General features: G+C 38.0%; 1 protein-coding gene across 1 annotated transcript in view; it reads right to left on the reverse strand.

The window, feature by feature from the left end:
• Positions 1-6,163: 6,163 nt before the first annotated feature.
• Positions 6,164-22,178, reverse strand: part of hmga2 (high mobility group AT-hook 2) — a 32,896-nt gene continuing 16,881 nt past the window's right edge. The window contains exons 4-5 of the mRNA XM_057324892.1: positions 13,531-13,563; positions 6,164-9,905 (exon numbers count right to left, since the gene is read on the reverse strand). Coding sequence (XP_057180875.1) covers positions 9,873-9,905; positions 13,531-13,563 — 66 coding nt within the window. The 3' untranslated portion in view covers positions 6,164-9,872. The remainder of the gene's footprint in view (positions 9,906-13,530; positions 13,564-22,178) is intronic.

Genomic DNA, 22,178 nt, shown 5'->3' on the forward strand with positions numbered 1-22,178 from the left:
CGTGAGAACAGGGTTATGTGTTTATGATGTGTTTTATTGCTGACGTATACAGGGAAAAATCTAGATCACTTGCTATAGTAAATTCCCAGTATTCTGTCTAAACCAAGAATAAAATTAGCTTTTTTTCATATTTTGTGGTCAAACGCTGATTAGATTTCAACTGGATTTTTCAAAATATAGGGCAGATTGCAATGGCACATTTTGTCCACTTGCTGTCAGCCTTGTACCAGCATTGGAAGCAAAACTAAAACCTGTCCAGGAATAAATCTGAGCCACTGATTTGTGACATTAATGACACGTTAATGTTTATTTGATGTGGATAGGTAAGCTGTAAAATGTAATGGTTAAAATGTAATCTAATGATCCCGTCTTATGTTTACTTAATGAGCCTATCCAACACAAAACTTAAACTGTAATTGAAGGTCTATTAGCACCTTTAGTTAATGTCAAATAGAGGAAATCACATAAAGATCACTCAAATGTAACAACTAACTGAAAAACAACACGTTTTGACTTATTTCTAACAGCTTTACCCAGAGTATGCCACAAATCTAGTTTGCGTTGTAGCCGAGTGGGACAGTTGTGCATGTGGTAGTTCACAATCTCAAAAAAGCTGAGGTCAGAGACCAAAACAAAATGTTCAAAAATGTTTTTCTGCAATTACCTAAAGGCGCAAAGACTTCAAGTTTGTCTGTTGAAAATATATTACTTTGGTGACGTAACTGAGAGAAGGGGAGCCAACAGACAGAACACTTACAAAACTAGCTGCAATGGTTCTATTTTGTAAAGAGTATAAATCATTCTGTTACAAATGATCAGAATAACAATGTGCGTGATACGTTTCAATTTCACTATGTATTTGGTATGTTTATCTTTTTCTTTAATAACTCTACATGTCTGTGCAAAGCCTGATGATTCATGTTTGAGAATGTTCCTGAGAGCATGTTGCGTGCTTCTTTATTTTTGTAAACAGAGTTAACACGATCACTATTCCAAATTTGCCTTTTTACTAGCCTATAAAGACTGCATCTTAAATGCTTATTCGTTTTACATGTTTCTAAATGGTTTAAATTCTCAAATGTCGAATGCATTTACAGGTTCGGAATCCCAGATTTGCAGTTCTCAGACATTTAAACCACGCTAGCTTCATCCTGGTTTATGAGACGATGTTGCAGCAGGAGCGTCGGGAAGGAGTTTTATTACATGTGGTATTGTTACCACAAGTTATGGAACGCAATCAAACATTTGTCGTGGAATTCTTGGAGTTACTCTAGAATTCCCAGACTTCCCGGTCGGTTCTATTAGCTCTGGGAATGAAAGCCAGATCTGAACTACAGGGTGGATTAGAGCACCAACAACAGAGAAAGGGAGAGAGAGAAAGGGAGCTTCCAGCCATGCGGTTCGGTGTCCCAGCCAAGTCTGGGCTTCATTAAAATGAGGTCATTTACAGAGCCAGGAAGGAAAGGCAAAGAGAGGGAGATAGGAATGAGAAAGGAGAAAGAAGGAAGAGATAGAGTAGGCCTACTGAGGGAGGGGGAGCAAAGATGGGTGGTGAAGGGAGGAGGGCGGCAAAATGAAACCAAGATGAGTCACACAGAGCAACAGAGAGAGAAGGAAGGGGAAAACGTTCCTCAATGACTGTACGAGTGTGGTCGGATTATGTCGCCGGCACGCGAGCCTATGGTGCTGGTGATGGTGGGATGAGTCAGGACCGCTGGCGTGAGTCAGTGGTGTGTGTGACACTTCGGTCGGACACGCCCTCAAACAGAAGCGTACAAACGCACATCAGTCACACAACGTAAACAAATGCGGATTCACATCGGCTGATTCACTAAGTGGAACTTAATGCTTGTCACTACACAAATATACACTAAAAATAATACAAAGTTCAATGTACGTGCATGGGTAAAATGACAGTGACATTGAATTTAGTTGCAGAAACGCTGTTTGAAATGCAGTCTAAAATGCCATTCATATCGTCGTTTGGCCATCCACAGTACGCAGTAATTTACGGTGCTTCAGGGTGACACGCACGCCATAAAAAGCGCATTTTCCATAATATTAAAGGGAAATTTCCCCCCAAAATTGAAATACTATCATGAATTACTCAACCTCAAGTTGTTCCAAACCTGTATAAACGTCTTTGTTCTATTGAACACCAAGAAAGATATTTGGAAGAATGTTATCAAATACGATTTCTGTTGCACCATTGACTACCATTAAAATGGTCGCAAAAGTGCCCCAGAACTGTTTGATTTCCTAAATTCTTCAAAACATTTTCCTTTGTGTTCAACAGAACAAAAATTGCGCAATACTTATTTCTACTAAGGTAGGCAATGGTGACCCAGAAATTTCAGTTGCTAACATTTTTCCAAACATCCATCTTTGTGTTCAACCAGACAAAGAAATGAATACAGGTGTGGAACAACTTGAGGTGATTAATTCATGACAGAATTGTCATTTTTGGGTAAACTATCCCTTTAAAATCAGCATATATTTATATAACTAGATGCCGCACTAGCAGCTGTTTCTATGGGCCGCTATACGACCGTGGTCCGCCATATTGGAACGGTGCAAGTTTCCCGTGGAATTGGGCTACTACCCTGTTGCTGTCAACTTATTAAATAACAGGAAATGCTTATTAAAAAGCGAGCCGGAGTAAGGCCTTAATGCCTGTAACAGCTGGCTTTGTAACAGAAGAACACACGCCCACCTCCGACATCCCACGCTGAACGCCAGCTCAGATTCGCCAACAGCGGGGCTCTGACACACAGGCTGGGGAAACCGGACCTCTGGTCGCACCCGCTACACATTCGAAGGAGAAGCAGGCAGGATTACACAGCCTGTAGTTGTGATGTCCAGTGACTCATTCTTATAAACAGGCCCTTCTGAATGAAAGGAGATCATATGTCAGAGTCCCATTGAGAGTCTACAGACGTCTCAGCACTGTAGTATTTTGTGTACGGATCTGCTGCTGACTCACCTCGAATGAAGCGGTTACGCTCTTGAAAGGCATGAATGAGACCAGGGTCGTCCAAGTGTGCTAGTTTGGAACAAACGTGCCAGTTGAAGTCTTTAAAGAGAATACTGTTCATTCATTATGTAAGAACATAGATCATAGACATGCGTTTATATAACAGTAACAGTTATGTGTAAACCAACCGCGGCGGATCACTAGCCAAACCTGCGCATATTTAGCGTGAAAACTCAACTCGCGAGTCATCATTGCGCATCAAATATAACCTAATCTGCGCATATCGGACTTACTTGAACATAGTACCCAACACGCTACAAATAAGGCGCGGTGGTTCATTTGCATGACTTTTTTGTTAGTTAGGCATGTATACATTTGTGTATGTGAAAGAGAACACGTCTACCTCTGTTTTTACAGCTCTGTAACACTGAGCGTGTGTGCTCAGCCTCAGACATACGTTAACCCTGACTGAGCCCAATAATGTTGCGAACCTTAACCCTCCTGTTGTGGAACAATGCAGCAGACAGCTCTGGCCTTCCTCACAGCCAGACGAGTCATTCCAAACACTCATCTGCAGGAAGCATCCATTCCAGCCACCCCGAAAAACTGAAACCACACCCCTCCAGACCCACTGTATCCTCAGCTCCCAAACAATCTATAGATATTTCACACTGACACCATTAACAAACACTACATTACAGATACAGAACACACATTTGTGCCATCGTAAGAGTTTGGGGGATCTGTGTTTCTCAAGTCACGTTCCTCAGCTGGACAAGCTGGAATCAATAAACCATTTGGAAGAATGTTGTTTTAATCATTCTGCCGGACACAACTTTATCATATTTTTAAGTTAAAACTTTTGAAACAACCACAATTACAACAATTAAAATGATGCTCGGGTCAGAAACAGGATACATGAGCTTGGGAATTGGAAAACACTTTTAATATCTGAATGATGACTCAGAGAATTACTCTTCTCTTGCAAAAGGGACCTTGTTCATATTTCATGAACGTAATATTTAAATTTGAGAAATGTCTCAGTGGTTTTGTGTCCATACAATGAAAGTCAACGGGGACCAATATTGTTTGGTTACCTACATTCTTCAAGATATCTTCTTTTGGGTTCTGCAGAATAAAGAAAGCCACACATGTAAATGATAAAAGAATTTTCATTTTCAGTGTACTGTCCTTTTAACATTATTATGAAGCATCGGCACTTACACAATATTTAATATAGGCACAATTATATTATATTTATAATTCAAAGGTTTTTACATAAGACTATAATATGATATGTGCATATAGGATTGTTGGGCTTAAAATGATCCGAGGCAGACTGCAAAGTCTAAACCATTTCTCTTCAAAAGCACACAGACAAGCGAGGACGGGAAACGTGTTTTATTTGCTCAGCAGAGTGGACGGACATCCTTTAGTGTGAAAGACAGAGCAGCAAAATCTGTATAAATATGCAAACATCTTTAAAACAAAAATAAAGCAATAACTTAGGATCGTTTATATAAATAAATACAGATTCATAGAGGGTTTTTCTCATACCTGACTTGCAAATAAGGTTTCTTCTTTTCAGCATTAATGTAATGTTTTTAAGCATTATTTTTTTCTCTCGTTTTTTTACCAATTAAATTTAGCTTTTGAATACATTTATTTTGTTTTGGGGATATTTTTAATGCATTTAGACATCAACTAAAAAACTGAGCTCAAGTTTACCAGTTTTCTCAGTGGCCTTCTCTTAAACAGCTGGATATGCTAATAAGAGTGCAGGAAAGACTTTCTCACACTAAAACAGACCCTCTTTACACGGAAGAGGTAACAAGACCACCTCTGAAGGTGGTTGTGGTAGCGGTGAGCTCCGTCTCCACCCAGACATTAAACCCAATTCAAATTCCGCTACTTGGGTCAATCTGAAGGAATAACGAAGCATATTCACAGCAGACACTGGCGCTAACCAAACCCTGGTTATATGGCAGCGGGTGGAGGCAAATAGCAGAAGTGGTGGGGGTTTCGGGACGAAGGGGTGTGGGGGGAATGAGTGACGGGCCCTGTCAAAGCGCAGAGAACGGCGGGGCTTTGAAGTAGGGCCGCCGTCCCATTCACAGACTGTGCTATAGAGCAGAGGTCAGCGGCTCCAGGGTGGGCTACGTCTCCCCCGTGAATACACCAAAGAATTGGAGTTAAAGAGATGCTTCGGAATTGGGAAGAGCCTGTGGAAGAGGAACGGGGAGGGACGAGGGGAAAAAAGTCTAAATTCCGTAACATTGTGTACCTAGAAGTTCCATACATGGGAGTTGGCCTCTCTATTTCTGAACATACAGCCGCAGTGTTTTGCCATGGGTTTTCTTTAAACACGGTGACACTTCGGTGTTGACTAACTGATGCTTAATTTTATTCGATGTTAAAATACTGTTTTCACAGCTTAATACACAAAGACAGCTATAAGTAAGTCAATTGAGAGCTGGTTTTCCTAAAGTGGATAAACACTGACAAGCACAACATTACTCTGTTTATTTCAGTGCTCCGACCAGCCAGACACAGCAACGTATGATTCATCAATCACAAGACTATGTGGAAGTGCGCTGGACTCGCAGTTACAATAACACTAAGCGTAAACAAATACTCACTTCAGGTATTAAGTATGAGAAACATGCCCATGGTCTCTGGCAGTTTTAAAGGTATATTATGTAACTTTTACCAAAGTTTCATCTCTAGCATATAAAGTATTTTTAGTGTGCACTTACATGAGATTAGCACTACAGTTATATCGGTGGCTTAAGAAAACAGTTAAGATCATTAGATCAGGTGAATTGTACTTACTATTAAAGGAATAATTGACCTTCAAAACATTTCAAACTTGTATGCCTTTCTTTCTTCTGCAGAGCACAAAAGATGTTAGTAATCCCCATTTACGTCCCCATTTACTTGCATTGGTTTTGTTTCCATACAATAGAAGTCAATGGGGACCAACGGTTTTTGTTAGCAAGTTTTCAAAATATCTTCTTTTTTTGCAGAAGAAAGAAAATCACTCAGGATTAAAATGACAACAGGGTGAGTAAATGATGACAGATTTTTTTAATTTTGAAGGTAAACTATTCCTGTAACACACTTTAAATGTGTATAGATACAGCATATGGTCGTAGAATGAACTAAACTACACAAAAAATTAACTAACTTATCAAAAAAGTGAATGTAATAATAAATGCATAAACATACATAGACGCCACACTGGCCACTGAATCGTATGTCAACTGCAATTCCATGTTACGGAGGACAAAGAGTTTTTTTTCCATATAAAAGCACAATAGCGCTTACATTTCAGAATTGATTTCAAAGCTTTATGATGCACATAGAGTACAGGACTTGTGAAAAATCACTTTTGGTGAAGTCAAAATGTCCAAGAAGACTGTCGCAGCCAAAAAAAAAATTTTGGTCAAGCGTACTGTTTGTGTTTGAAAACCGGTCAATCATTTTTGACCCCGTAAAAAAATAATAAACAAACACTTCATAGTAAAACATGCAATGTATTAACTTCATACACAACAACAATAACAGACACCTTTTTTATTGTGCTGAACAAAGAGGTGGATATGTATAGAGAGGACTTTTTTGTAATACGTTTTCTTTTTTTTGTCCTTTTTTTTAAAACAAGCAAGCAAATTTAAGCGAAATCACAAACAGCAATTCTATGTGAAACAGCCATAATTGTTAGAAAACAAGTTACATCAAGTGAAGAAAGTTGAGATAGCAACCACCTAGTGACATTCTCCGTCTCTACAGCTGCAGAAACTACATAAAATTGCATAACGTAAGACAGCATTTATAAAGTCAAATATCCAGTCTTTGCTAACTTGTGACTTAAAGGCATAGAGGTACAGTCATATAAAAATCCCCCGCACACAAAAATAAACTATGAATATATATTTATATATAAATTTATGACGTTCTCTCTGAACTCCGGCACCTGAATTTAAGCAGATAGTAAGTTTGAAAAATGAGGTAACGAGAGGCCCTCTTGGAGGTAGAAAAGTGTATTCGATTGTACTAGAACGTTTTGTCAACAAAATACAACTTTATCTTCATTAAGACACCCAGAGTTGAAAGCCTGTGAACAGTGGCTCTTACGGATACACATTCAAACCAACATAGGAAATCTTTGAACACTATGGCAAGTTTTCGAAAGGTTTACCTCAGAGACAATAAAGCCCGTTGCGTGTAAAAGTTGCGGTTTCACGCTGTTCTGCAATCAGCAGAGTCAGACCGACTGATCTCAAAACAGTGTTTGAATCCAACCACTGCCAAATCTGAGGTTGTGAGAAGGCAAAGCCGAGACATGCCATTCGTCAACTTAAGCCACTGTTAAGATTTAAAAAATCGCTCCGATTGGATAACTAACATGACGCTTTTACGAGAACTGTAACCATTTAGGTAGTAGCATTACAGTGTTTGAGTCACACTTAAATGATGGTTTGTGGCAAAAGCCAAGCTGCCGCATATAAAGACGGTCATGCCGTTGTGAGTTCAAAGGGGCATGCCAACAGTTCCAATAGCTTCCACTGAGATTCTACCTCAGGCCTACTTTGAGAATACCATGATTTCCATGGCGACAAGCTGAAAAAAGGTGTATTCTTTCACTAAATAAGCAGTACATATACATCTGTTTGAACCATATAACGGGAAAAGAAAATCACATTTGTGTAGAGTACACAAAAACGCTAATCAAGTATATCTCAATATCTACTAATTTTTCAAAAAACATATTCATATAAGCAATATACAAAACCCAAATATTTTTTAACCTGAAATGAGTTTCAAGCCGTTTTCCTCGTGTCGTGTTTTTATCAGCGTTCTTCTCCCCCAGTTGAATTAAGATTCCAATTTCCAACATTTGTAAAACAGGATCCTGTGCAGTTCCAATATGCTTTCGATTGAATTCATATTAAAACAAAGCAAGCGAAAATGATTCCATTTTCAAGACTGGAGGTAGGTATTTGTCAGCTGATTATTAGTCCATTTTTATCCATTTTTTTGAGGTACGTATCTGAATAGTACATAGAGAAGAAACAAAAACGAAATCGATTCAGAGCAAAAGTGGAGAAGAGAAATCAAACGGAAAAGAAACAAATCCATTCAAAACAAAATTTCATTTAGTGTCATACAAGCACTTGATCCTTAGAAACCATTGAGTAAATCAGTACAAAATATATATTTAAGTTAAAAATGTAAAACAGACATCCCGGTTGTAGAGGCAGAGTGTCTCGTTACAAATGTCAGATATATACACTAATGTGAAAAAATGAAAGAAAATGAACTACAACAAACAAACAAACAGACACAGTACTCTTTTCCCTTAGCTGCATGATTAGTTCGACATATGACTACAAACAGACCTCAGATTTCGATTATTACCTGCCCGATCCACAAAAACAAAAACATTTCGCTCGCCTCTCATGCTCAAGGTTCGTTTTGAATATTGGCACTCACTGCCATTCCCTGCTTTGTAATAAGAACTGTATAGCAGCGCGTGTCTCTCGAGCTGGTCGCGGAAATCAGAGGTAGCTTCGTAATGTTAAGGAGACATTGCATTGGTGACAGTGCTCGCGTACGTTAAGATTCTTTGAATACCACTCGACAGATCCGACATCACACAGTCACTGCTGTTCAGGTATTTTTTGCGTAATGAGGTAAAGTGTGGTTTTGTTCCTGTGGTTTTTGCAATTCTTGAGGTTTAGGTCTTGAACCAGACTGAGTTGAGATTCCCTTTCCCTATTCGTCGGAAATGATGTCCTTAAAGCTATGCCATAAAAGAAGAGAAAACACAATCATGTACACGTGTGTTAGTTAATCGAAGCCAATGATGCAAAGATATGTACAGCAGAACGCTGTGTCATTGTTATGTAGCTATTCTGAAACGGAGGCGTTTAACGATCGCGACAAATTTTGTAAGAACGTGTCAAGTTTTAATTTAATAGGGAAGGGATCGTTCACCCAAAAAGAAACATCTTTGTTCAGTGGTCCACTTAATTACAGAAAATCCAATGGTTTTCAACAGACATGAGGGTGCGTCCATCCACGATGACAGAATTTTCATTTTTGGGTGAAGTATTTCTTTAACCTTCTTGAAGAGCCGGAGGCCTTGTTTGAAATTTTAAGGCGAATACTGTAAAGCTCATTGACATTTTGGTGAAACCACTGCATTACATGCGACTATTTTTGACAGAGTATTATCCTTCCAAATCAAATGTTTTGAACATTTCACACTTGTTTGTCTCAAGTGTGTTAAAGATGTCATGTAATATTAGCCTTTGGAGAAATGACTGGGATATTTTTGCATTACTTAGCTAATCTAGTGCTTCAGTGTGTACACTAAAGACAGAAAAATGATCGGTTTTGACATTGTCTTTGGTGGTATGGTACTGTGGAGACAGTGCTCTTTGTGTGTACTGTATAAACTGTATGTCCGTATAAGGCTCCACCCAGATTTAGGAAGCACCACATGTTGTGACTATCCAAATGACAAAACCATACGGTTTGTATCTTCCCAACCAATGTAGAAACATCAGTCAAGAAGAAAGTGTGCCCGCTGTAGCACATTTTGTGTGTTTAACCCCTGCGCCTCTGTGCTTACAGCAGTTTGACACTCTGAAGTGGGAACAGCAAGGCGGCTCCAATTGTCATCTGCAAGATGTCTGTTTGCATTTACGTCTTTACGCGCTGAGGTGTTGTGTGTGTTTATCACAAACGAAACGAAACCAAAACAAACGCATGAGGAAAAAAATAAAATAAACAAACGAAAGTGGGAAGTCAATAATAAGTGGTCAAGGCAGTCTTTTCCCTTGGAGAGAGTTGACAGCTGAATGAGGTAGAGGTGAAATCCTGTGGTTGCTTAGTCCTCTTCTGGCTCCGCCTCCTCTTCTTCCTGTGAAGCAAAACAGTTCTCAATCGGTTATCAAGAAAATGCACATAATACTCACGCAAAAAACAAAATTATTTTTTTGTGCATTCAAGCCATTTATTTTTAATCTGTTTTTAGTAAATTACTAAAATAATATTGTTTTTCCAAATAAACCAGCTGACTGATACCCATGACCAGACCCCCATTTTTTGTATTTCAAAGTCAACATTATTGGCAATATATATTGTTTTTTGTGTGTTTTTAAGTTTTCTATTATATTTAACTTAAATTCCTAAAATAATAAAATGGTTTTTTTTCAAATAAACCAGTTGTCTGACACCCATGACCAGACCCCCATCTTTTTTTTGGGCATTTTTTGCATTTCAAAGTCAACATTATTGGCAATATATATTGTTTTTTGTGTGTTTTTAAGTTTTCTATTATATTTAACTTAAATTCCTAAAATAATAAAATTAATTAAAAAAATGTTTTTCAAATAAACCAGTTGTCTGATACCTATGACCAAATCCCCCCTTTAAAAAAAAATTTTTTTTTGCATTTCTAAGTCAACTTTATTAGCAATATATCGTTTTTTTACTTTTTAGTCTACTTTTTCTCTCTGCATACAAACGTTCATGTGCTCAGACAGTGAACGTCCCACAGCTGCCGTCGGGATGACCACGATTGAGAAAGGAAGGCACTGAATAGGGGGCTGGGAAGGCGCTTAGCTCCAGGCAGTTTTCAGAATGAAATGGATTTCGTTTTCCACATGGCTTCATTTTATTTGGTGAGGCTAACTGACACAATTTATAACCCTCTTCCTTTCCCAAGTCGCTGCGTTGCTGCCATTCAGAGGCGAAAGCCTTGCCTGTGTTATATGAGCCAAACTCCATTCATTAGTGCGGCAGACACTTCAGCTGTTAAGCACCAGCTAAGCGCTACCATGTGTGACATGGGTGAAAGAAAGAATGGAGAAAGGAAGAAAAAACTCTTTAATCATATTTGGAGCCCCCCAATCTCCCCCAACTCCTGTCCGTGCTTATAACCGAGGCTGTGTAAAACAACCTTTTGATCAGATTTTACTGTTCTAATATTTTTAATTATATTTTTACTCAACTGCCTTGAATTATCAATGCACATAAAACGCAAGCCACTTTTGAAAAGTAGCTTCATAACATCACATTCAAACTGGGCTGAAGTGGTTTAATGCTTTTCTGAAGGAGCAACACACTTTCAATAAACAGTTACAGATATTATTAAAGATAATCTGAATAAACAATTCTTCTGCTAAACAATATAGCAATATAGCTTATTATTTTAACTGAGGCTGTTTGCAGTTGCCAAGCAACATAGAAACTCTGCATATTAATGTGAGCTCACAAGCGTGACAATTTATTTTACAACAGCCTCAAATGTGATTCATTACATCATTTTTACAGTCAAACAATGGTTTTATAAAACACATTTGGTTAGCTGCAAAAATGTGGAACCACATACGGGTTAACGCTCTAGCTGAAAGGTCACCATGTCATTAAATACGCAAAAAACAAACAATAAGTCAATAAATAATTGTAACTTCATTATTCTAAATGAACTGTCGAACATCTCCCGTTATAATGGTTGCAAATGAGGCACCTGTACTCATTGTTACAATGTTAAAGCAGTAGAAAGTCTTGTTAACTGGAAGTTAGTGTATATACCGAACGCTTAACATGTAGCTTCCAGTACGGCTCAAAGCCGTCGGGGACATGTGCTTTCCCACATAGCAACAAATCAGGCTCCAGTTATGCATTCACACTGTAAACTGGTCTGCACCAGCGAACAAGAGGAGGTGAGCTGATTTCTGGTAAATGTGTGGAAGTTGTATGTGGGGGAGGTCGGGATTGTGGGATTTCTAATCAAGACACCTGTGGCCATTATTGCAAAAACCACCATTATAGGTAGTGTGTACATATAAACTGCGCGGCTATATATAAATATGTTTATTTACTGCAGCTTAACAAAGTGACAATTTTTCAATCGCTTGGCTTATATTCCTGTATGAATGTGGTGATAATCCCCACGCACTGCAAAAATCATACGGACAGTTTTATGTTCGGCATGGATAGACAAATTACTTGATCGAGGTCTAAATATAAAAGAAACATCGCACAAATTCTCCTTTTACTTTTTAAATTCAAATTTTTATAGATTTGGTGCATAATAGGGTTTATGCCAAACGTCACACGCAGAAACCACAAAACAAGTCTCATCGCATCCGGTTTACAGTAAGTCTTTTGTGTGCTTTTTATAAAGAGCAGTTTTACTGAAAATGCCTTTAAATTAGCAACCAAAGATGATCAAAATCGATGCCCATCACATAAACAGATATATAAGATATATAAAAGTTTTTTTATTTTTCTTCTCAAAGACATTTGATTTTTAAAACAGCATAAAACGCCTAAAAAACGGAAAACTGCTAGCTAGGTTAGCTGATTACATTAACAATCCACAGATATTGCTGATAGTAAATACAGTTGTTAATATACTTTTACCAACAAGCGGATGTAACAAGACCTGTTTACCAGTTTAGTCACGTGACATTCGACATATACCCTATTTCAATTAGAGTCATTACCATTTGGGTGTCATTTAGTTGCATTAACATTCATTATCATTATCAACATATGAAGAGTTTGGTTCCAAAATGAGATAACTCAGTTTTAAAATTTTCAAAAATCATGTTTTTTATTATGTTATTATGTTGTATATCATGTTTTTATTGTGTTAATTAGCTGTGTTTTTCAGTTATTAAGGCTTAAATCCAAACAAACCAACTGTGGTTTGATTGATATTAATTGGGATGCACAATAAAAAAACATGATTTTTGCAAAATTTTAAAACAGAGTTATCTTATTTTGGAACCAAACTCTTCATATAAACCAACATACTGTATATGCAAAGGTCTTTCATGAGCACATAAAAGCAGCGCGTGTACAGAGACTATACAGCCAGCTCCATTAGGGTAAAAGAATTCTGACTAGAGAAAAAAAGGGGGCGACTCTTCAAAACTTATCCTGTCTGCCAGATTGCCTATCCATCTGTGAGGGGATGAAACTGAAGAACACATAGCGCTATTGGCCTCAATGATCGACCGCGCATGTCTCTCTTCAACCCAGAAGTTCACCCTTCATTTACATCAGTAAATCTTTTTCCTCACTTAAAGGACCATTGTGTCATTTTTAGAGGCATATAGCGGTGAGGTTGCAAATTGCAACCAACGGCTCACTCCACCCCTAAGATGTCTAAGAGGACTAAGATGTCATCACATTTCGGTTCTTTCCCGAATGTGATAACACATTTAACGCTTTGTTTTTACACAACTCTGAAGACATACTTATGTATATTATACTGCATTTCTGTCAATAGATCTTCCAAAAAATTACACACTGGACCTTCAAATACAATTTTGTTTTGAAAAAAATATGAAAGAAACTTCACTAGCTGTGTTTTGATCTGATTTGGTTAGCTCAATAGATGGATCCTTTTTTGATGCTCAACAGATATCCATTCAACCAAAAAGAAAATACTGTACAATGTGCATGCACGAACATGTGCAGGATCACCTGTCATATCAGTTTTGCATGGTGCAAGATTTTATTTAACATACCTGAGCGGTCTTTTCCTCGACCTTCTGCTGCGGCTGAAAGACAAAAAGAAACCCGTTACTAGATTGTGAATAAAATAAACAGCATCCACACAAGTGATACAAAATCATTTAATACACGCACGTGTATTTTTTGCTCAGTGGTGTGCAAAACCGCCTTCGAAAAGTTAAGCTCATCCTTTTTTAAGCAGCTATTGCAAACATACAGTAAGTGTGCACAGGTCATACTGTATTATACGACTGCTCACAACATGACAAATCAATACACCCACCAGTGACTTTTAAAATCCACCAGCAAAACAGCCGTCTATACAGTGCATCGTATAGAATGTAAAGACATATGTGCAACACAGCAGTGCCATCACACTGGCAAGTGGAGAGTATACAGTACAAAGGCCAGATTGTCCCCACCTCGCATTACATCACAAACACTAAGCGCCGCCACCCCGCAGGAAGTGCTTCTAAGACCCGAGCTTGACAGCTGAAGAGCTCTCCGCTGTTCCGAATGCCAGGCAAAAATAAAACCATGAGAGTCCCCAGTGTTTGGAACCCAACCTCCACGCACACACACTTGGGATCGGTGCGAGCAGCTGGTGTGGTTTGTGCCAGCTCCGCTTGGAATGCTATCAGCCTGTAACATAGTAAATGTCAACACCGGATGGAAGCGGGTGAAGAATGTAAGCGGCGATAAAGGGGAATTGTGAAAATGATGCACACGTTCCAAATAGACATGCGTGTGTATATATAAATATATACGATACAAAATGTATAAAAGTACATTTATTCTTGTTTAATGGAAAGTAAGACAAATATGAATTGACATGATATTTCAAGCTTTACACTTGGCTGTTGTTATTGGCTGTTAAAAGCATGGCGTATCCCTGACTGACAGGCCAACATCCCACTGCATTGACCTAAACTGAGGATTATACGCAGGGCTGACTGCCTATGAATGGTTGTAGATGATCTAAGACGTGTTCCCGAAAACCAACCACTCACATCAACATAAGAACATACACTTGCTTTAAAGGAAAGCACATTTTATGTATAAACATTTTTGCTAAAAATAAAGATCTTATTATGAATACATCTCCATCCTAATTCTGCAATTTCAGGCATCATTTTAATCACTTGACCGAAACATTTGTAAAGGCCGAACTATTATCCATCATGCAAATTGTAAAACAAGCGAAACAAGTGACAATGCATGTTAAATTCCTCTACTTGACGACATTGAACTCGTTCCCCTACAGGCACATCTGACATCGGCCCCTCCTGCCGTCCAGCACAAAAGGAAAAATCGCGCCATTGTCTTTCCCAAGATTGATCTCGCTCTTTGAAGTTGTTCACACAGTAGCTGACACACCAAATCACTTCTGCAAGCTTTGCTGAGATGACCCCGGCGCCCCTGTATTGTGTATGGCTTGTACTAAAAGACCCAGAAATTTGCTTCCCAAAAAGCAGGGTGAAACAGAAGCCCACCCTGTCATCCCTGAAACCGAACACTTGACTAGTAATACACCAGCATACGCGCTCGCCCCGCTGCCAGCTTCCCTCTGCCAATCAACACAAAACTGAAACTCGAGGGGTGCAAAAAGTTGAATCAGTCAGACAAATCTTTTCTGAATCTAGGGCTGTCGAACGATTCATCGCACCCAGAATAAAAGTTTGTGTTAACAAAATATATGTCTGTGTACTGTGCATATTAATTTTGTATTTGTAAACACATGCTGTACATGCATATATTTAGGACAAATATAAAAATTAATAAACGTTTATATGTCATTTCAATTATTGGTAAATATAAATAAATACATCTAAATATTTCTTTTAAAAAAATATAGTACATGTATGTGTATGTTTTTGTGTTTATAAATACAAAATTAATATGCACAGTACACAGACATATATTTTGTTAACACAAACTTTTATTCAGGATTTTCTAAACCACAGGTGTTAACTTTGTCATGTTAGAATCAAAATGAAGCATGAACCTTTTTCTCTAATCAAGTTTGAGAAACTTAAATTCTGACTGGTCCTGTTTATTTGAATTTTTATTTGAATTACAATTTATTTAAATATTATATAATATAAAACACTATTAACATTATAACATTATATATATACAGTGTTGGGTGTAACTAGTTACTAAGTAATTAGTTACTGTAATTTCATTACTTTTCACTTGAAAAAGTAAAGTAAGGGATTACTCTTATTTTTCTGTAACAGTTACTTCTGATGTAACTAAACTAAATACTTTGTGTAATATATGTGCGTGAAATAGTAGAATTAACATCAAAATTCAAAGTCTAACTTTAAAATCTGTGCTTTAATGTATAATTCTCACATTTGTTATACTTTGGTCAGTTAATAATACTACTTCATGTAGTTTAATATTATTTATTTGAATGAATTAAAAGAGCCGTTTCATGTCTATCCTTGAATCACTTAACTAATCAAGGTTAATGTAGGACATAGAAAGTAATTAGTAATAAGTAACTAAATACTTTTTGGAGAGAGTAATTTCTACAGTAATCTAATTACACTATTAAATATGTAATTAGTAACTAGTAATTAATTACTTTTCAGAGTAACTTACCCAACACTGTATATATATATATACCGTAACATAAAACATTAAAGTAACCTCAAAACGTTGAAATATGTTCATTTATTTTTTATTATTATAATGAAAATAATTTATTATTAAAATTATAATTTGGTATATTTTATTTATTATTATTTATTTGTTCATTTTATAACTGTGGATACTTTTATCCATCAAGGCCCAGATATCACAACGAGTTAATAACAGATCATGCATAAACTGCAGAAATAAACAGAAAATTAGAGGCATAAATAAGTGTGGTCTCTTAAAGGAAATAACTACTTAAAAACTCTGATTTATCAACTAATAGCAACATTAAGGATAAATCAAGATTAGGATCAGGCAAACATTAAGTTCTCTGCTCTTTTCCACCCGTAGGCAACACTTTTTCTTCAGTGCACCAGCTTTGCACTTTAATTGTATTGTTAATGGGATCTGGTTTTAATAGAAGAAGTCACGCTCGGTGACCAAAGGGAAACTAACTACCGTGGGATAAAAGCGAATGATCTTTGGAGGAAACTGTAGCTTTGTTGTGCGAGTTAGTCAATTGCTCAGTAGGTTTTTATCTAACCATACTACCCAATTACTAGTTGACAACCATCCACTAAATGATACAAGAGTTTAATTCTCCTACCGGTGAATTACAAGAACATCAAATAAATCTCTGAGCACTTTTAAGACTCCAATAGCTTTGCATAGTAGTTTGAAACAAACACTTCAGTTTTTACATACATGTTTCAAATTAGATCCCGTGTGCAAATATGGCGGCTGTTAAATGCAGGAATGCCAAACCATTTGCACAGTTACATTTTAACAACCTCGCCTTTCAGCGGCTGAACTTCCAATGTAAAAAGGCATGTGTTTATAAGTGAACAGAAACTGCACTCTGAAAGGTTGTTAAGGCCATTAAATTTTTATGCCAACATGAGAACAGAGCGACTGCTCAAATATTATTTCAAGTCACGAGTCACATTCATCATTCAACACCAAACGCGAGTCTACATTGCGGTCGGAGTGATTGACAATGTCCAGAATTGTTTAACGCCAATTAAGACCATTTATGGTACGTACTAGTTGGTTTTGTACACACCATAATGCATTTTTAAAAAAGGATAAAAAACCTCACGCGCCTTCCAAGATATCGAAAAAACTGTGCACGACCCTTACTTTTCTCACTGAAGCGACAGAATCTGGTATTTCCCAATTCTAGTGTTATGGATGTGGAATTTTTTTGTCAAAACCTTAAATATAAACTCTTAGAGAATGCATTTATTAACCATATATTGAACATTCTGTTTATAGTTTCTTAAACCCCTGTTGATAGAGGCTACATCAGGAAAATATGCAAATGAATGCGACAAAGAAGACGACATACTTTGTAGGATTTCTGTGAACTAAAATGCACAAACCAGATGCAATAATACCCAACAAATGGAGAACGGACAAATGGAGAATGAACAAAAAATAGCTATTAAATTTAAAATTTTCTTGTGCCCATTTATGAGGAATATGGATCGTAATGCATGTGACAATTCTGAAAGCGTGATTTGCCTGAGTATGGTGCAAAACTTTGGTAAAAACTTATTTTTTCATGGTTAGGTTGACCTTTGCATGGAATTGCCCTATTACATATACAAGTTAAAGTAAATTTCCAAGATCTTAAAACAGTTAAATAAAAATGAATCACCATTTAATTTGGTATGTCCTACGCGAAAGGCAATAAAAGTTTAATAAAAATATCATAAAAACTGACAGCGTATGATGAGAAACTCAAGTATGGTTTGTAAATTAATCACACTGAATCATACAATCACGGTTCAGTAGTGTGAAATGGAACAACTGATTTATTTCAAATAAATCATCTGTTTATGAATGAACAACGTGAATGAATGTGCTAAGGAGAGCTAATGTCTACCGCTTTGGCTTTTATGTCGTTTTGGTGCTAAACAGACTCGCATCCCATTTTCTTTCAAATGTTAAAAAAACAGCAGGCAGGTTAATCTTCAAAAACATTTGCGTTTAACTTCAAGATAAGATAGACAGTAATACGAGTTAGGAATAGCATGAGCACATTTTATTTAAGGTGAACTGTCCCTTTAACACTACACTGCCAACTGGCCATGAAATTCATTACTTGCCACAACCCGTCACACTGGAAACAAGCGCTACTGTGATTTATTTTCCAGCCTACAGTGTTACGCATGCCTTGAAACAAGGAAAACGGAGACATCCACCGTGCTCAGGAATGATAAGATCAACGGACATCATCTCCAAAATAAAAAATGGCAAAAGGAAACAAAAGAATGTGACATCCTTAATTTCTTTTCATTTTCAGATTCCTGTTAAACCATACTTTCGCAAAAAACACTCGACACAATTTCTCTATTGTCTTTGCAACCTAGTAAGGCCTTAAAATAACAAGACGAGCGACATCTACATCCAATTACATTTTTTTTTGACTGACAGCTAACTTTTGTGCGAACCCTGTTTACACAATTGTGTAAAAAAGCGTGTTCATCAAAAGTGATGACAAAACATGAGGATTTTAGAGGATGCTGCATTATGAGTCAAACATAAGCAAACAACCAACCCAACATTTTCAACTCCTGAACTTTCAGAAGGCAAAATGACGTTCTAAATCTTTTCCATCTAAAAAAGCAACAAGAGCACATCCCACTTTCAAACACAAAGAATACGTCTGAAAACCTTCCCTCTGAAGTGTTCGATCATCTGCATTAAATTCCCCAGCGATCACTCGGTGCTCTTGGACGACAAAGAATGTTTCTGGGCTAAAGGTGATGCATGTGGCTGCAAAATCATGTTTTTATCTCATCCTGCTGTAAATGGAAAGACGTTCCTTGAAATCTCTTGATTATTGGAAAGGCTTTCGGTAATGCTATACGCAATCATTCATTCTTCGCAAAGAATACAAGAAGGTCTTGCAAAAAGAGATTATGTAATGGTTGTAAGTCAGCCTCTGGCACAGGTACCTGGAGGCAAAAGCTGAAAGCGTGCAGCTGCATGTCTGAGCCGCTCCAGGACAGAGCGTGCTGAGACAGAGCAAAGCCAAGCGGCTACAGTACGAGCGGAAGACTCCTGCTCTTAGAACCTGGCACGACTTACCAAAACCGCTCTCAGTGCCAAGAGTCATTTACTCAAAGCTTACACTGTAGGGAACCCCTCCTTCCCTCTTACAAGAATCTGCAATGATATTTTTGTCTCCCTCTCTCATTCATGGCTCCTGAAGTCTTTGTACTGATGGCAAAACAAGGAGGCTATTGTTTTTAATTTGATGGCTCTGTATAAATAAGCATATCACGTTGGCACATTTTCCATGCTTTTGTCTCTTTAGCTTCATTATTAACACAATGTGTTAACAATAAGTGGAATGAATAAAAAAACAATCTTCTGCACGGCTATAATATTGATGGGGGTGTCGAAACCAATGCTGCACGAAAACTCCGCCCACTTCTATTCAAATGACTGTGACGTATTTCTGATGAACATTTATAAAAGGAATAAAGAACATGACTCCCTGAAATGTTCGATCTAACCCAGACTACGCCAAAAATGTTTCAAGGTTTGGAGCCAATTCATTACTTCTCACACTAGGTCAGGTTTCTCAAAGAAAGTCAACTCTGTTGTGAGTTTATACAAAAATTCTGTCATAATTTATTCACCCTCATGTCATTTCAAACTGTATATGACACTGTCATCTGTGGAACAGATATTCTGAAAAATGTCTCTGTGGTTTTGTGTCCATACAATGGAAGTCAATGGGGCCCAAAGTCGTTTGGTTTGGTTACTAACGTTCTTCAAAATATCTCTTTTTGTGTTCTGCCGTTTCCATTTTGGGGTGAACTATCCCTTTAACACTTTATATACATGTAAAACATCAGGTATCAGATAAAGTGACGATAGACGATCTTAGTTGCATTTCCAATGCTCAAAGATATAGGGAAACTACGACCACTCGATTTTTTTAAGGAGTTGAAACCTAAAAATCGATGTATTGTGTTAAAATCCATTACACGCACAATTCTGCCGTTTTCCTCCAAAAATCAACAAAGACGTGTTAAAAGACTCCCATCGAAGCCTACTGATGTCTAAACGCTCAAGAAGAACATTTCATGTGAAAGCCCAAATCTGTACTGTTCCCGAGACATTCAACCATGGTTTGGACCCATTAGACCCTTTCCTGCCCATAAGCCATATTCATTTTACCTGGCCGCCTGGTGAAATACAGGGGGGAAAGTCCAGAACGACGGAATGCGTCTCACATTCGCTTTTAACTCAAACCGCTAACACATGTTTTGCGTTTGTTAAAAAAACCTTACTTGAACATAGTCTCCTTAGGGCTGCTGACAGAAATTCCACAAAGACAGGAAACATAAAAAAACACTGCTGCTTGATTTGATGAGGCAAACTTATCCAAGGACTCCCTCACTAGAGGCAGACCCCACAGACGAGCCACCCAGTAACTGCACGCCTCTCCGCCCCCTTCGCTCCCGTGAATAAAGGCCACATGTTCTGTTAACCTGGAGGTGGAAGTGGGGAAAACAAGCCAAACATCTCCAGGGTACAGGGCCACAGCGCCGGCTTTGTGATCTCCCTTGGAATGCTTCCACTAGTTCGGCCGATCCTGAAAAGATTCCAGGTCCGAGAGCACCCCCCAACACACATCTCTTCTCGGGCTCCGAATCAACCACCCTTCCCAACCAAACAGCGCTATGAATGCCACCTATCAGAGCCTGGCTAAATCCCGCGATTAGGGGGAATTTGCCGAAGGGGCCTTTGTAGAAGAGAAAAATGTCTGCCAGAGCGAGGAATGTGGAAAATTCCTGGCAGGACAAGCAGCCTTTTGTTGGGATTTTTTTTGGAGGGGAGGGGAGAGGGGGTGTTCTGAAGGGAAAGAAAAGCGCAGACAAATTGGATCTGCTTCGTTCAGGAGCCTCTGCTGTTTGATGTGAAATCAGTTCCCAGAGTTTCTCAAAGAAGGAGAGAAAGGGATGGGGTCCAGCACTGTAATTCACGTTACTTCAGTTCCACACCAACTTTCCTGTTGAGGTTTTTTTAGTGTTGAGGGTCTTTAAGTTTGGGAACTGGGTCAATACCTCAGTTGTTCTACTGGGACGTTTTACAGATTACAAATATAGATTTATATTTCTCGAAGTTTTTGCCAAAGTCTGTTCAACTGAACTTTCCATCTGCATAGTGTTACAAAACTGTCTCGTCCACACACATTTATATGCATTTAACACACAATCTTTTGTGTTTGTAGGCACAAAAAAACTGACTGTGCCTGTGGTTGCATCCAAGCATTACTTTTACAGTTATGCATTTGACAGATTCCCGTCTCGACGGTCCTTTGCCGATCCCGCTCCCCCATCTCCACCCAACTCTTTCCTGTCACCTCTCTAACTGTGCTATCCCATTAAAGGCACAAAAAGCCCCTAAAACATACCTTGAAAAAACAATTTTCTAAACAAGTGCCTGATCATTCGTAGTAAAACATAGATGTTCGCATATTGCTTTACTACTTTTCATGAGAATGTGAAACATTAAACTCTTTGAAAAGTTTGATACTTTCTTGTAGCAATGCCAAGGTCATGGGTTCCATATAGTGAATGCACAATCTCATTCACTTTGGATAAAAGCATCTGCCAAATATATAAAATGTAATCATGCGTTTCTGCATATCTTCAGCCCCGTTTGCCCAAAAGCAAAAAAGGTGAGTGAGCGCAGACGTACAGGACTTTTTCTATGGAAACACTCTGAGAAAAACATGTTTCCAGCCCTCTGTGAGAACCACTACCCCATGTGGCCATTGTATGATAAGGGTCTTGGCTTGACAAGGTGTCACCATCAATAACATAGCACTTACTTTTTCCTGTTCTTTAAACACAAACGTTTTGATTTCCTGACCCGTCACTCAATTTAATCACAACCTGTGTGAAAACTTCGCCAAAACACAACCAAAGCCGAACTCAGGAAATCCGTTTGAAAACACCAGACATGTCTAAAATAGCCCCACGAACTATGT

The sequence above is a fragment of the Triplophysa rosa genome, linkage group LG24 (genome assembly GCF_024868665.1).
Source record: "Triplophysa rosa linkage group LG24, Trosa_1v2, whole genome shotgun sequence".
Lineage (NCBI taxonomy): Eukaryota > Metazoa > Chordata > Actinopteri > Cypriniformes > Nemacheilidae > Triplophysa > Triplophysa rosa.